The 16,608-nt window shown below is 45.2% G+C and overlaps 1 protein-coding gene across 2 annotated transcripts in view; it reads left to right on the forward strand.

Moving 5' to 3' along the window:
- GCDH (glutaryl-CoA dehydrogenase) overlaps positions 1-3,297 on the forward strand; it is a 55,204-nt gene extending 51,907 nt beyond the window's left edge. For both annotated transcript variants that reach the window (XM_040346487.1, XM_040346488.1), the window contains 2 exons: positions 2,611-2,771; positions 2,902-3,297. In XM_040346487.1, the coding sequence (XP_040202421.1) occupies positions 2,611-2,771; positions 2,902-2,975 (235 nt within the window). In that variant the 3' untranslated portion in view covers positions 2,976-3,297. The remainder of the gene's footprint in view (positions 1-2,610; positions 2,772-2,901) is intronic.
- The last annotated feature ends 13,311 nt before the right edge of the window (positions 3,298-16,608 follow it).

Genomic DNA, 16,608 nt, shown 5'->3' on the forward strand with positions numbered 1-16,608 from the left:
GCGCCGCCCATGGGGGACACTCTGTGATCACTTTGGGCCAGATTCTGGTACAATTGCGGCGGCGCAACGTAACCCGTTTACGTTACACCGCCGCAAGTTTTCAGTGTAAGTGTCTGATCCACAAAGCACTTACCTGTAAACTTGCGGCGGTGTATCGTAAACACGTCCGGCGCAAGCCTGCCCAATTCAAATGGGGTGTGTACCATTTAAATTAGGCGCGCTCCCGCGCCGGACGTACTGCGCATGCTCAGTTTTGAAATTCCCGTTTTTTAGAACGGCGACGTGCGTAGCGTCCATTCGTATTCCCGGACGTCTTACGCCAAAACAAAAAAAAAAATTAAATTCGACCCGGGAACGACGGCCATACTTTAACATGGCTCGACTAAAGTTAAGCCATGTTAAAGCAGGTGTAAATTTGCGACGGGAAAAAATTACTAGCGACGACGTAACGAAGGCGAAAACCTTTGTGGATCTCCGTAAAACCTCATTTGCATACCCGACGCTGGAATACGACGCAAAATCCCCCCAGCGGCGGCCGAAGTATTGCATCCTAAGATCCGACGGTGTAAGTCGAATCTAAGGGCTATCTATGCGGAACTGATTCTATGAATCAGCCGCATAGATACGACAAGAGATACGACGGCGTATCTCTTCTCTGAATCTGGCCCTTTGTCCTTTGCCATTTTTTACGTATTTTTGATATTTGTATGTCGGCCCTGAGCTGTGGTTGATAACCACTTCAGATTCAGAATGTTTAGCACCCCTCCCCCCCCCCCTTTCATGACCTTTTTTTGCGATACGGCACTGCGTTACTTTAACTGACAATTGCACGGTCGTGTGACGATGTACCCAAATAGAATTGATGTCCGTTTTCCCCTCAAATAGAGCTTTCTTTTGGTGGTATTTGTTCACCTCTGCATTTAATTTTTTTTATGGTATAACCAAAGAAAGACCGACAATTTTGAAAAAAATAAAAAATAAATTACCTTCTGCTATAAAAAATACCCAATACATTTTAAAAAATATATATATATTTCCGTCATCAGTTTAGGTCAAAATGTATTCTGCTATATATTTTTGGCACAAAAAGAAAAATCCCAATAAGCGTATATTGATTGGCTTGCTCAAAAGTTATACCGTCTACAAATTATAGGATATATTTATGCAATTTTTATTTTTTGGTTGGCGGTGATCGGCAATTTTTTCCTTTTTTGTGGGACAGCGACATTGCGGCTGTCAAATCTGACACTAAGACCCCTTTCACACTGGGGTGGTTTTCAGGGGCTTTAGTTCTGGAAATAGCCTCTGCTAAGTGCCTGAAACTGCCTCCTATTCATTCCATTGTGACTTTTCACACCCGGGTTGTGCGCTTGCGGGACATCCCAAAAAGTCCTGCAAGCAGCATCTTTGGGGTGGGTTGGGAGCGCTGTATTTATCACTCCCAAATCACCCTACCTATTGGAATGAATTGGGCAGCGCCTTTTTTTAAAGAGCCTGAAAAACGATTTGAAAGTTCCTGAAAAGCCATGCAAAACTGGAGTTAACTCTTTTTTTGGGCTTAAAAGCTCCCTGCTAGCGATGCAAAAGCGCCACTTAAACAGCGCTAAAACGAGCAGCACTGATGGCCAGCACTTTCAGTGTGAAAGCAGTCTAAGTGACACTTTTTGGGGACCAGTTACACCAGTACAGTGATCAGTGCTAAAAAAATATTCACTGTACTAATGACACAGGCAGGGAAGGGGTTAACATCGGGGGCAATCAAAGGGTTTATTGTGTTCCTTGGGAGTGCTTGCTGTGTGGGGGAGGTGCTTTGACTGGGGGAAGACTTGGCAGAAACACAAGATCTCCATCTTCCCCTCTTACAGAACGGTGATCTTCCTTGTTTACAATGGCAGATAACCATTTTATCTGCCTCGGGAACGAATGGCGGGTCCCGGCGCACATCGTGTCCGCGAGACCCGCTGATTGGCTCCCTCTGTGTCCAATCACAGCAGGAGCGGGTCGCCGGCGGTGGAAAAAACAACAACAACCTACAAGTACATGAAGGGCCCAGTAGGCTTCTCTGGGTAGTAGCGATAATGGCAGGCATCTTCTCCTGTCTCCAGCGCAACTTCATCTTTTTTCTTTGTACTATTTTTGTGTGTATAACACTTAGTCGTTGCAGCTTATGGTAATTTAGTATTTTTCCTAGCGCGGTATTTTTCTGTTTTTGTTTTATCTTCTCCTGTCTACAGCAACCATTCATTACCTGTGTAAACTTGAAAATAATTTGCTGTTGTGGCCAGCAGGAGGATCTTTTATCTCCCATCCTCCTGGAATTCTTTATCCCACTATCCACCTTTAGGTGATCCCTGAAAACCCATCTCTATCCCGCCTCTAATAAATGAATCTGCTCCTCCCCCGCATTTTTTCCTTTTTTATCCCTTGGCCCTCCCTTTTAGATTGTAAGCTCTAACGAGCAGGGCCCTCTGATACTAAATTGCATTGTAACTGCACTTTATAAAGCACTGTGCCAACTGTTGGCGCTCTATAAATCCTGTAATGATAAGGGACAAGCTGTCATAGGGTGGAATAATAATAAATCTCTGTTTTTAACCCCTACCTGTGCAGAGCTGCTCCAGAAATGATCTCTCTTCTGAAGAGGAACTCGTGTGGAAAGTCCTTGGATATCGCTCGTCAGGCTCGGGACATGCTTGGCGGTAATGGGATTTGTGACGAGTATCACATAATCAGACACGTTATGAACCTGGAGGCTGTGAACACGTATGAAGGTAAAGTGCAAACCAGCATCGCTGCCCCCCCCATTCAACATTGCTCGATTGCCGAGCCTCGAAAATGCAAGTTGCCTATTGATATCATTTAGATAAATGTTCCTAATATGAACATTATGTCTCCTTCTAGGTACACACGACGTCCACGCCTTGATCCTGGGACGCGCTATAACGGGTTTACAGTCTTTTACTGTCAACAAATAACGAATCCTAAACAATCAGCCTGATTTTTTTTTTTTTTAGAAAGTTAATGAATATATTTCTAAGCTGCCAGCCAGAACTCTTGTCATTAGTTAATAAAGCTACATACATTCAAAGTACAGCAAGATTTCCAATGGACTTTGCCACACTACATATTTGAAAATGCGGTTTATATCCCAATTGTGATTCACGGACACAATTAATATTACTTTTGTTGATTCCAGTTGTTACTGAACTAGAACTTAAAACTCTCTGTAAAAACGATCAAAATATGTCTTTTTGTTCAAAGTCTATCATCAAAATAAAACAAAATTTTTGTAAGACAGCACCGCAAAAAAATGTCCACCTACCTGATCATTTGATACAGCTTAGTGTGTGTATGGTGTGTGCTTTATTTTAGCATTTGTTAAAAAATAAATAAAAAATGCAGTATTTAACCATTTGCTTACTGGGCACATATACCCCCCTCCTGCCCAGGTGAAATTTCAGCTTCCGGCACTGCGTCGCTTTAACTGACAATTGCGCGGTCGTGCGACGTGGCTCCCAAACAAAATTGGCGTCCGTTTTTTCCCACAAATAGAGCTTTCTTTTGGTGGTATTTGATCGCCTGTGTGGTTTTTATTTTTTGCGCTATAAACAAAAATAGAGCGACAATTTTGAAAAAAAAAATTATTTTTTACTTTTTGCTATAATAAATATCTCCCAAAAATATATAAAAAATATTTTTTTCCTCAGTTTAGGCCGATACGTATTCTTCTACCTATTTTTGGTAAAAAAAACGCAATAAGCGTTTATCGTTTGGTTTGCGCAAAATTTATAGCGTTTACAAAATAGGGGATCGTTTTTTTGCATTTTTATTAATTCTTTTTTTTTTTTTACTACTATTGGCGGCGATCAGCGATTTTTTTTTCGTGACTGCGACATTATGGCGGACACTTCGGAAAATGTTGACACATTTTTGGGACCATTTAAATTGCATTGTTTATTGTGAAAATGACAGTTGCCGTTTGGGAGTTGACCACAGGGGGCACTGTAGGAGTTAGGGTTCACCTAGTGTGTGTTTACAACTGTAGGGGGGTGTGGCTGTAGGACTGACGTCATAGATCGAGTCTCCCTTATAAAAAGGATCACGCGATCGATACGCCGCCACAGTGAAGCACGGGGAAGCCGTGTTTACATACGGCTCTCCCCGTTCTTCAGCTCTGGGGAGCGATCGCGACGGAGCGGCTATAAACGAATAGCCGTGCCGTCGTCCCGGATCGCTCCCCGAGGGAATCCGCACGCAGCGGAGGGGGTCCCGATCGGACCCCCCACCCACTAGAAGGCAAGGATGTATATATACGCCCATCTGCCTGTCCGTGCCATTTTGCGGACGTAAATAGTCGTACGGCAGGCGTTAAGGGGTTAAAGGAATGTTCCACTCATAGCTGACAATTTTGCATTTAAACTTTTCACGACCGCTCTATATCCAAATGACGTCTACAGCGCAGTCGCACATTGCAGGGAGGGCGTCATATGACTTCCTCCAATGATTGGGCTGCTTCGCAAACCCCCTGCTGCGTGCATCTGTGATTGGTGTGTCCTCAAGACATATCGATCACAGATCGGGGTAAGGCTTCATGTACACGGGATGTTGTTTAACCTTTCCTGAACGATTTAGCTTGACAGCTAGAAACCGGCGTCTAAAAATGTCCGTTATGCCACGTTTACATGCCGTGTTTGCGTCTAGAAGCATTTAAAATATATATATAATTCTTTTGTTATGATGAAAAAGTCTGTAAACGAAACCCCAGTGCCCCCAATAAGTCTATAGGGATCAACTGCACAAGGCAGACATTGCAAAAATTATTTTATCAAGGGCTCACAACATTCTCTCATACCATTACCATGGGATGCTAGTATATATACAGTGGTAGGGTGGGAGAGGTTAGTTTAAAGTGATTGTAAAGTCTTGTTTAAAAAATGCTGGTTGAACGGAAAAAAAAAATTGAGAGTGTATGCAGCATTATGAAAGAGTAATTCCTTCATTGCATTGTGCTTGTGCTGGACAATGGAACACTAACAGTATCCCCCATCTCTGCTGAGATGAGTGTCTTGGGTCCATGCCACACGATCGATGACGCTGTCCGTTTTCATCAGATCTCTCCATAGGAGACAGCGGCGCTGCACAAGCCCCTCCCCCTCTCAGTGAGCAGAGAGGGACTTGTCATCTGCCGGCTGAGCGGAGAGATCTCCCACTGAGCTGGCGGCCTCGTGTGAAAAAAGCATAAAGCTGATAAACCCATAGCATTATGTTTTATGTTAGGTAGAGCGTATTAAATATAACTCGATCAAACATTACAGAAAGGATGGTGAATTGCTTACACCAGTGGTGGTCAACTTGGTGAATATGGTGCGTCTCAGGTGTGACCCGTGATATGTCCTGAGGGCCACACAATAGTCTTCATAAATTTGTGTTGCCTTAAGGTGTGGTAAAACATGTCTCATGCCGTGTACACACGGTCGGAACTTCCGACAACAAATATTCGATGTGAGCTTTTTGTCGGAAAATCCGACCATGTGTAGGCTCCATCGGACATTTGCTATCGGAATTTCCAACAACAAATGTTTGAGAGCTGGTTCTCAATTTTTCCGACAACAAAAGTTCTTGTTGGAAATTCCGATCGTCTGTAGCCAATGTACAAAAATCCTACGCATGCTCGGAATCATTGAACTTAATTTTCCTCGTCTCGTCGTAGTGTTGTACATCACCGCCTTCTTGACGTTCGTAATTTCCGACATTTGTGTGACCGTGTGTATGCAAGACGAGTTTGAGTGAACAGTCCGTCGGAAAAAAATCCACTGTTTTGTTGCCGGAATGTCCGATCGTCTCATTTCAGATCTACCCCTCATATTTACAGCGACTGCACTTCCAAGTGTACTCTTAGTGCAATTTCAAGTGCACTTGTAGTGCAAAGTAGATTTGCCTTTACGTAAATAACCCCCAAAGTGTAGCCCCTATGCAGAAGATCAGCCTTTTTTATGCAAAAAATGTAAAAAAAAGTGCACAGAAAACACCAATCTGCTGGATTCACGTAGGGCGGCATATTTTTGAGCCGGCGTAGCGTATCGTATTTACGCTATGCCGCCGTAAGTCAGAGAGGCAAGTGCTGTATTCACAAAGCACTTGCCTCCTAAGTTACGGCGGCGTAGCGTAAATGGGCCGGCGTAAGTGCGCCTAATTCAAATTGTGAAGAGGTGGGCGTGTTTTATGTAAAAAAAACATGACCCGACGTGATTGACATTTTTAACGAACGGCGCATGCGCCGTCCGTGGACATATGCCAGTGTGCATTGCTCCAAAGTACACCGCAAGGACGTATTGGTTTCGACGTGAATGTAAATTACGTCCAGCCCCATTCACGGACGACTTACGCAAACGACGTAAAATTTTCAAAATTCGACGCGGGAACGACGCCCATACTTAACATTGGCTAGGCCAGCTATTTGTTCGTCTAACTTTACGCCGGAAAACGCCTTACGTAAACGGCGTATCTTTACTGCGACGGGCAAGCGTACGTTCGTGAATAGGCATATCTCGCTGATTTACACCTTCTAGGCGTAAATCAGCGTTCACGCCCCTAGCGGCCGGCGGAACTAGACAGCTAAGATACGACGGCGCAGGCAGTCGTATCTTAGCTACATTTAAGTGTATCTCAATTTGAGAATCCACTTAAATGTACGATGGCTAAGGCCCCGTACACACGACCAAACATGTCTGCTGAAACTGGTCCGCGGGCCAGTTTCAGCAGACATGTTCGGTCGTGTGTAGGCCCGAGCGTGCAGGATTCCAGCAAACATTTGCCCGCCGGGCCTTTTCCCAGCGGGCAAATATTCCTGGACTTGTTTTAAAACAGTCCGCTGGAATCCTGCCCGCTCGGACATGTACGGTCGTCTGTACAGACCTACCGTACATGTCCGAGCGCCCGCCATCCCTCGCATGCGTCGAATGACTTAGACGCATGCGTGGAAGCATTTAACTGGCAGGCCCGCCCACGTCGCCGCGTCATCGTCACGGCGACGCCGCGGACACGCCCCGCGTAGTCTTAACGCGCGGATTTCTGTATGATGGTTAGTACAGCCATCGTACAGAAATCCCCGGCCAGACATGTACGGTGAAAACGGTCTGGCGGACCGCTTTCATCATACATGTTTGGTGTCTGTACACGGCCTTAGATTCAGCTTAGATACGCCGGCTTAACTCTTTGTGAATCTAGCTAAATGTGTTCATATACAGATATCTGCACTCTCAGTAGCAGACTGGTGAAAGCTACATAGGCTCGATTTACTAAGCTATAACAATCGTTATTTGACATGACAATTGTTATTTTTAAGCATTGAGAGCTAAAAATAACAAATCTTCTTGCTAAAAAAAGATTGTTACGACAAAAACCACATAAGCCATGGCTTTGTGAAGTAAATTGCAGTATAAGACAAAGAACCTTGGAGTGGGGCTATGTGGCAGATGTTTCCCGGGTACTAGAGCCTCAATCTGGCGGACTAGAAAGCCCCTGCCACTCTGCCAGCCCTACGTTTTGAGATTCGGCCAGTTCAGCAGTTTAATTTATTTGGTAGCTGAGAGGCAATACACGGAGGGTTGTTATGTAAGAGACTTTGATAAATGAAAAGCATTGTCCTCCGCAGGGTGAAATGAGCGGAGCAGGTGCTGCTCGCAGGGTTTATTGAATCATGTCTGCCAGTGCATAGGGATGCCTGAAAAACACATAGGGGTTCATTTACTAAAGCTGGAGAGTGCAAAATCTGTCTCACTTCTGCATAGAAAACCAATCGGCTTCCAGGTTTTATTGCCAAAGCTTAATGGAACAAGCTGAGGTTAGAAGCTGATTGGTTTCTCTGCAGAAGTGAGACTGATTTTGCACTCTTCAGTAAATAAACTCCATAGAGATGGTAGATGTATTTCAGGACTCATGGCAAGATCTGTTTTACCATCAGGAGCTGCAGATTTCCTTTATTCTCCTCGCTGAGCACACAAAGAAGCATAGATGAGATATGGACACACAGAACAGTACCCGTGTACACAAACCTTAACCACTTAAGACCCGGACCAAAATGCAGCTAAAGGACCCGGCCAGGTTTTGCGATTCGGCACTGCGTCGCTTTAACGGACAATTGCGCGGTCGTGCGATGTGGCTCCCAAACAAAATTGGCGTCCTTTTTTTCCCACAAATAGAGCTTTCTTTTGGTGGTATTTGATCACCTCTGCAGTTTTTATTTTTTGCGCTATAAACAAAAATAAAGCAACAATTTTGAAAAAAAATATATATTTTTTACTTTTTGCTATAAAAAAAATATCCCCAAAAATATATAAAAAACATATTTTTTTCCTCAGTTTAGGCCGATACGTATTCTTCTACCTATTTTTGGTAAAAAAAATCGCAATAAGCATTTATCGGTTGGTCTGCGCAAAATTTATAGCGTTTACAAAATAGGGGATAGTTTTATTGCATTTTTATTTTTTACTACTTATGGCGGCGATCAGCGATTTTTTTTGTGACTGCGACATTATGGCGGACCCGGACAGGTTTTGCGATTCGGCACTGCGTCGCTTTAACGGACAATTGCGCGGTCGTGCGATGTGGCTCCCAAACAAAATTGGCGTCCTTTTTTTCCCACAAATAGAGCTTTCTTTTGGTGGTATTTGATCACCTCTGCAGTTTTTATTTTTTGCGCTATAAACAAAAATAAAGCAACAATTTTGAAAAAAAATATATATTTTTTACTTTTTGCTATAAAAAAATATCCCCAAAAATATATAAAAAACATATTTTTTTCCTCAGTTTAGGCCGATACGTATTCTTCTACCTATTTTTGGTAAAAAAAATCGCAATAAGCATTTATCGGTTGGTCTGCGCAAAATTTATAGGGTTTACAAAATAGGGGATAGTTTTATTGCATTTTTATTTTTTACTACTTATGGCGGCGATCAGCGATTTTTTTTGTGACTGCGACATTATGGCGGACACTTCGGACAATTTTGACACGTTTTTGGGACCATTGTAATTTTCACAGCAAAAAATGCATTTAAAATGCATTGTTTATTGTGAAAATGACAGTTGCAGTTTGGGAGTTAACCACAAGGGGGCGCTGATGGGGTTATGTGTGACCTGAAGTGTGTTTACAACTGTAGGGGGGTGTGACGTCATCGATTATGTATGCCTATAAAAGGGATCACACGATCGATGACACCGCCACAGTGAAGAACAGGAAAGCCGTGTTTACACGCGGCTCTCCCCGTTCTTCAGCTCCGGGGACCGATCGTGGGACTCCAGCGGCGATCGGGTCCCGGAGCTTCGGACCGGGTCGCGGGCTGGACAATAGCACAGCACGTACATGTACGTGCATGTGCCCAGCCGTGCCATTCTGCCGATTTAAATGTGCAGGAGGCGGTCCTTAAGTGGTTAAAGAGGAATTCCCGCTATGGATATATATATTTTTTTACATAGTTGCATTGATCCAGCTTGGACCAATGGGTACTATTCATATACTATACCTGGCTGATGCCCTTGGAAATCACTGAAGTAGACACCGCTACTCCAATGATCTGCACTGGCTTCCAGGTCCTGTGCCAAGTAGCCGCCGTGCTGCATTCTGAACACAGGAGGTAAGCCGCTCTGATTAGACGAGGTGCAGAGACAGGTTGGTGATGTCATTCATTCTCTGAATGGTACCCATGCCGAGTGGCCAACCTCCTGTGTTGGAATGCAGCAGGGCAGCTGTACAGCATGGGACAAGAAAGCAAGTGATCACTGGAGTCGTGGCGTCTTCTTCAGTGATTTCCAGCTTCCAGGAGCATTGCTCAGGTATGGTGTATACATAGTTACACTGGTTCAAGCTTGATGATAAGGCCCCTTTCACACAGGTGGACTTTTCAGATCCGCCTGTCAGTTTTTCCGGCAGACCTGAACGAACGCTCCATGCAGGTCTATGGAGCGGCGGTGACAATGTCCGCTGACATCCGATCCACTAAAATCAGACGTATGGCCATCCTGACGGATCAGATCGGATGAAAACGGACATGCTGGCCCAGATTCTCAAAAGAGACACGACGGCGTATCTCCAGATACGCAGTCGTATCTCTGAGTTGTGCCGTCGTATCTATGCGCCTGATTCTTAGAATTTCCCTTAGATCCGACAGGCGTAAGTCTCTTACGCCGTCGGATCGTAACTGCATATTTATGCTGGCCGCTAGGGACGTGTACGCTGATTTACGCATCAAAATATGTAAATCAGCTAGATACGCGAATTCACGAACGTACGCCCAGCCGACGCAGTACAGTTACACCGTTTTTGTTAGGCTTTTCCCGGCGTAAAGTTACCCCTGCTATATGGTGGCGTAAGTGCGGCGTACCAATGTTAAGTATGGCCGTCGTTCCCGCGACAGAATTTGAAAATTTTACGTCGTTTGCGTAACTCGTCCGTGAATGGGGTTGGACGTAATTTACGTTCACGTTGAAACCAATACGTCCTTGCGGCGTATTAGGAGCAATGCACACTGGGAAGATTTCCACGGATGGCGCATGCGCCGTTCGTGAAAAACGTCAATCTTGTCGGGTCACAGAACATTAGCATAAAACACGCCCCCCTGTCCCACATTTGAATTAGGCGGGCTTACGCCGGCCGATTTACGCTACGCCGCCGCAACTTACGGAGCAAGTGCTTTGAGAATACAGCACTTGCCCGTCTAAGTTGCGGAGGCGTAACGTAAATCGGATACGTTACGCCCGCGCAAAGATACGCGGATGTATGAGAATCTGGCCCACTGTCTATTTTTGTACAATCTCTCCATAGGAATCGGCGGCGCTTGACAGGCCCCTCCCTGCTCAGTGAGCAGAGACAGACCTGTCATCCGCCGGCTCAGTGGAGATCAACAGAGAGATGCCCCGCTGAGCTGGCAGACTCTGCTGCAACGGATCCGTCCCTGTGTGGAAGGGGCTTCAGTGGGTTGAAAATGGCTCCTGGTTATTGAATTTAAAACATAGCTGCCCCTTTAAGAAAGTGTAAACACTGAACCGTATAAAAAAGTCAATTGTAAATGTGTTGGCACTAAAGACATACAAAAGGAATGTGGAAAAGCACATGGTGATTAAAAATATATTTATTTGCTTTTTTAATCACCATTTGCTTTTCCACATTCCTTTTGTATGTCTTTAGCGCCAACACATTTACAATTGATTTTTTTTTTTATACTGGTTCAAGCTTGGTCAATGTAACGATGTATAAAATGCCCATACCTGGAATTCATCTTTAAAGAAAACCCTTCCTGAGAAAATCACAGAGGTGCACATTGCTGACTTCTCAATAGAAAAACAGGTTAAAAAACACGCAAACCGTGGTAAAAACACGATACTTCGCGTTTTGGATGCAGGTCCATTAAAATCTATTACATGCAAAACGCTGCTTTTTGCAGTAAAGAAAGTCCCCGACCCTTTCCAAAAACGCAGAGGCACAAAAAAAGCATTGATGTAAACATGTTCCATAGGAAACCATGTTAAAAAAAAAAATGCACCTGCATTTCTGCAAAAAGCATTCGTGTGAATGGAGCCCGATGATCAATAGTCTAAAATAAGTGCTCTTGCTACCATTGCTAATGGCATACATGTTATTAGTCCTGAGTATTGTTCATACATGTTATTAGTCCTGAGTATTGTTCATACATGTTCTAAAAACAACATATGGCATAACATACCGTATTTATCGGCGTATACCGCGCACTTTTTTGCCCTGAAAATCAGGGCAAAATCGTGGGTGCGCGGTATATACCCGCGCCGAGTTTGAATACTGCGCCGACATATACCGAGTGCAGTACACCCGTGTATTGTCGGGCAGTCTCGGCTCCTCCCGCGCTGACGTCCTGGACGTACAGGACGTCAGCGCGAGTGTAGCCGAGCATTGCCGACAATACACGAGTGTACTGCGCTCTGTATATGTCGCCCCCCCCCCCTCTATCTCTCCCTTCCCGTAGCGCTCACAAGGGGGGAACAAAAAAGCAGGGGGTGGACCAGAGGAGACAACAGAGGAGCATGCGGGAGGGGACAGACAGCTGACTCAACAGCTATGGCCTGGGAGTTTCTCACTTCTGCCTAATCTTGTCCCATAAGAGCACCAAACTGATCTAATCTTTGCCCCTGGTGAAATAATGTCTAGCTTCCCCACTAGTACTGCCTATAAGAGTACCAGTTGTTCTACTCTAATAAAGTGGAACAGCTAGTGGCTAGTAAAGGGGGAGAGGGGGCTTGGGGGGGGGGGTGCGGGAGTTGTCCGGCCGCCATGGGAGAGACCTGTCAAAGTGGGCCAGTCTGGATGAAGTCCAGGGCCAAATTTTTGTCCCAGTCCAGCCCTGGGCAGGATCTCCTTTTTAGCACCTGTGCTAATGGCAGCGCTACCCCTGCTGCGTTCAGCCACAGCCCTCCCCTGTTCTCCCATTCCATCTGGTCGGATTGGCAGCGCACAAAGAAAAAGGAGGAACATCAGTTTCTCCCTCTCCTCTGTGAAAACTGAGGCCTTAAGTGATTAAGATTTCATCTCTTCCAGTATTGGTTCTTCATTTACCTAGCCTTGGAGGGCAGAGGAGGGATCAGGGGTCTAATAAACCCCAGATTTCTCCATAAAGAGGATATGTCACTACCCAAGGTATCACAAGGGATGATAAATATCACTAGTTTTGTTAACTGTTTTTTTTATGTTAAAGCGGAGCTCCACCCTAAAGTGGAACTCACGCTGATCGGCACCCGCCCCCCCTCCGGTGTCACATTTGACACCTTTCAGGGGGGAGCAGATACCTGTTTAAAGACAGGTATTTGCACCCACTTCCGGCCACACGCTACGGGCAAAAGACGGGTTTTTCTGACTTCCCGTCTGTCGCCCGTTGTGTGCTGGGAACACTCGGCTCCCAGCACACAGCGTGTGAGCCAATCGGCGGGCGCAGCGCGACTCGCGCATGCGCCGTAGGGAACCGGGTAGTAAAGCCGGAGCGCTTCACTTCCTGGTTCCCTCACTGAGGATGGCGGGGGGAGCAGCAGAGAGATGAGCGATCGCTCGTCCTCTGCTGCGGACGGCGCTGGACTCCAGGACAGGTAAGTGTCCTAATATTAAAAGTCAGCAGCTGCAGTATTTGTAGCTGCTGGCTTTTAATATTTTTTTATACTGGCACATCCGCTTTAAAGTTATCTGAAAGATGCGTTTCAAATGTTTCGACAGGGGCGTAGTATTTAGTGCTTGCCATAGGCGCTTTTTTCACTAGATATGCCTCTGCTGAGGGGGACATGCAAGGAAAATAAAAAACAGCATTTTAGCTCGCACATGATTGGATAATAAAATCAGCAGAGCTTCCCCTCATTTCAGATCTTCCCCTCAGATTTACAGTGACTGCACTTCCAAGTGCACTTTGCACTTGTAGTGCAAACTGGATTGGTCTTTTATAAATAACCCCCAATGTGTTACAGACTAGCAAATATGTGCTTGTATTGAGAGTAGTAAAGAAACGGTTTCAGGCATTTAACCAATTTGTAAAAAGTGAAGGCAACACTATAAGTTAAAGCGGTGATTCACCCTAAAAAAACAAGTTTCTACCATGAAATCCAGCATAGTAGCGTGAGCTACAGTATGCCTTTATTTTATTTTTTTGTGCCGTACTCACTGTTTAATCCCGTAGTTACGTTTCAGACTCCCCGCGGGGAATGGGCGTTCCTATGCAGAGGGGACAATGATTGACGGCCAGCTATGGCGCGTCACGCTTCCCGAGTAGGACTCGGCTCTTCAAGGCGCTTTACGGCGCCTGCGCCCAGACTAGGAGCTGACTGCGCAGGCGCCGTGAAGAGCCAAGTCCTATTTCGGCTATATCCGGGAAGCGTGACGCGCCATAGCCGGCCGTCAATCATGTTCCCCTCTGCATAGGAACGCCTACTAGTCTGAAACTTAACTACGGGATTAAACAGTGAGTACGGCGCAAAAAAAATAAAATAAAGGCATACTGTAGCTCGCGCTAGTATGCTGGATGGCATGTTAGAAAAAAAAATTTTTTTTTAGGGTAAACCCCCCCCCTTTAAGTCCAAGGAACTACATGACATCTCCAGGGCTTATCTCTATTATTTACATTGGACAGGTGTATTGCTCTGCTGGAGAGACACTCTGGGATCTGAGAGTAGAGAAAGACAGACTTATGCCTGTCCCTCCCCTCTTCTGTCCATTCACAGAAGCCTTTGTATTTTGTGAATGTGTTCACCTAATACCAAGGCTTCTATAATTGGACTGATGGGTGGGGAGCAGGGTTGCCACCCCGCCAGAAAATGTACTGACAGTTTGTAAAAATCTGTGATTTTTTTTTTTACAACTGCTAGTATTGAGGCTGATAATTTCATGCAGTGTTGACTTTTTAAGTGTAAATCAAGCAAATTACTTTGTTATCGGTATTGTCAGTGTTTCCATTATCCTGTTCAAATATTCACTGTGTTAGTTTTCAATAGGAGTTCTGTCATTTCTCAGGTTGCCAGTAAAAGATGTGCTCTGCCAGTAAATTTTCCATGTTTTGTCAGTAAAAAATGCTGCGGGACCCTGGTGGGGAGGGAATAGCAGCTGCAGCTACTTTCCTGTTTAGGATGTAGAGTTCAGAAGGAGCTGTCGGATATAAGTAATATAGCTAAGCCCAGAAGGTGCCATGCACCTTGCTGGACTTTGTTCTTGGGGGGTTATTTACGAAAGGCAAATCCACTTTGCACTACAAGTGCCAAATGGACTTGAAATTGCAGTCGCTGTAAATCTGAGGGGTAGATCTGAAATATTGGGAAGCTCTGCTGATTTTATTATCCAATCATGTGCAAGCTAAAATGCTGTTTTTTATTTTACATGCATGTCCCCCTCAGATGTACAGCAACTGCACTTGCAGGTGCACTTTGCACTTGTAGTGCAAAGTGGATTTTCCTTTCGTAAATAACCCCCCATGAGCAAAGTCCAGCAAGGTGCATGGCACCTTCTGGGCTTAGCTATATTACTTATATCCGACAGCTTTATAGTACTCACGGAAGACAGCTATCGCTGTATTTCTGGGAGACCCCCATAGTGTGCTTTAATTTTTTACAAAAGAGGCTAAATTCCTGGAATGCAGCTTTCAGTACTTTCTGAGCCAACGACCTATTACAAGCATGCAGCCAGTGAAGTCAGACTGATCTGCATGCTTGTTTCAGATCAGTAACTCAAAAACTAGTCAGCATTACCTGCAGGATGTTTGAGGATGAGGTCTGCAATGGTGGCCTGCATGTTCCTCTTGATTTCTTAAACCCTCCACGACTGTACAGTGCTATACTGGTGTATTATTAACCCCAGGGGTGTCCTACAATCAGTGGCGTAGCGTGGGGGAGGGGGGGGGGGGGCCAGGGGGACCGTGGCCCCAGGCGCAACATTTTAGGGGGCGCAATTCTGGCTCTGTCCGTGTCCCCCAAACGTTGTATTTCCCGTGTCTCCGCGGCCTGCGCTCCAGCCGCCATGTTTAGGCTCCGGCTGCCCCTGTGATTGAGCGAAGGTCAATTGAGGTCATGTGCCCGTGTGGCTTTCCTGTTCCTCCTACAGTGTTGGCGGTGTTAGCGGCGGCGGTAAATATGAATGGTGAGCCAATGCACCTACAACCGCACATACAGCTGCTCCTCTGCTGTTCTCTCACCACCTTTGATGTACGGGAATGGCCCGGATACGACCGCCGACCGGAACGAACCCTGCAATCCCTTGCTGAGCACTCGCAGAGCCTGGTAGCCGTGGTGGATGAATGGTCGGATGAGGAGCCGAATGCCGCCGCTGTACACACTACTCTGTGTCCCTCGCCTCCTCCTCCGTCCAATGGATCCGAAGGATCAAACAAATCAGGCAGGTCTCAGGGCTGACGTCATTTTGGCGCACCGGACGCCTTCAGCTCGGCTCCCGTGAGACAAGGCTCCTCGGGCCCTCGGGCACCAGCTGCGACTTTACTTGTCAGAACACCGGCCACCACAATGTGCAGCCTGAGAATCCTTCATCTCCAAGAACGTCGGTTAGAGATTTAAGTAAGTTCAATTCTGCCCTACTGCTTCTATAAATCATTTACTGAAAGCTTCTCATGTTTTACAGAACACTTTGTTTTTACAACAGATTTAGAAATTTCAAAAATAACATGCATAACGCAGGTACAAACTAAAAACATAGAAGCATTATGAGATGTTAGGTAATATTTTAGATCAGAGAAAAACTTATATTAAATATGGGTTCCTTGTCCACAAAAAAATAAAGTAAAATAGTACTTTTAAAGGTCTACATGTTAAAGAACAGCTTCTCTATGAGAATGACAAACATTTATATACCAAAGCACTCCAATATCTGCTAGAAAGAATAAAGATGGCTACAGATCTTAGGAGGTGGTTGGATCCATGACTGTATGACCTGACCGCTTGAGCTTATTCCACATTTCCAAAAATACAGTGCATGTGTATGAAGTGAGGTACCTGCATTATATCAAATACACACAAATGTTTGGGTGTGAAAAAATAACCCCACAAGAGAAAAACATTTTTGACATTAGGAAAATCACATGTATACAAACTCGCAATGTGATGAAA

The sequence above is a fragment of the Rana temporaria genome, chromosome 3, assembly GCF_905171775.1.
Source record: "Rana temporaria chromosome 3, aRanTem1.1, whole genome shotgun sequence".
NCBI lineage: Eukaryota > Metazoa > Chordata > Amphibia > Anura > Ranidae > Rana > Rana temporaria.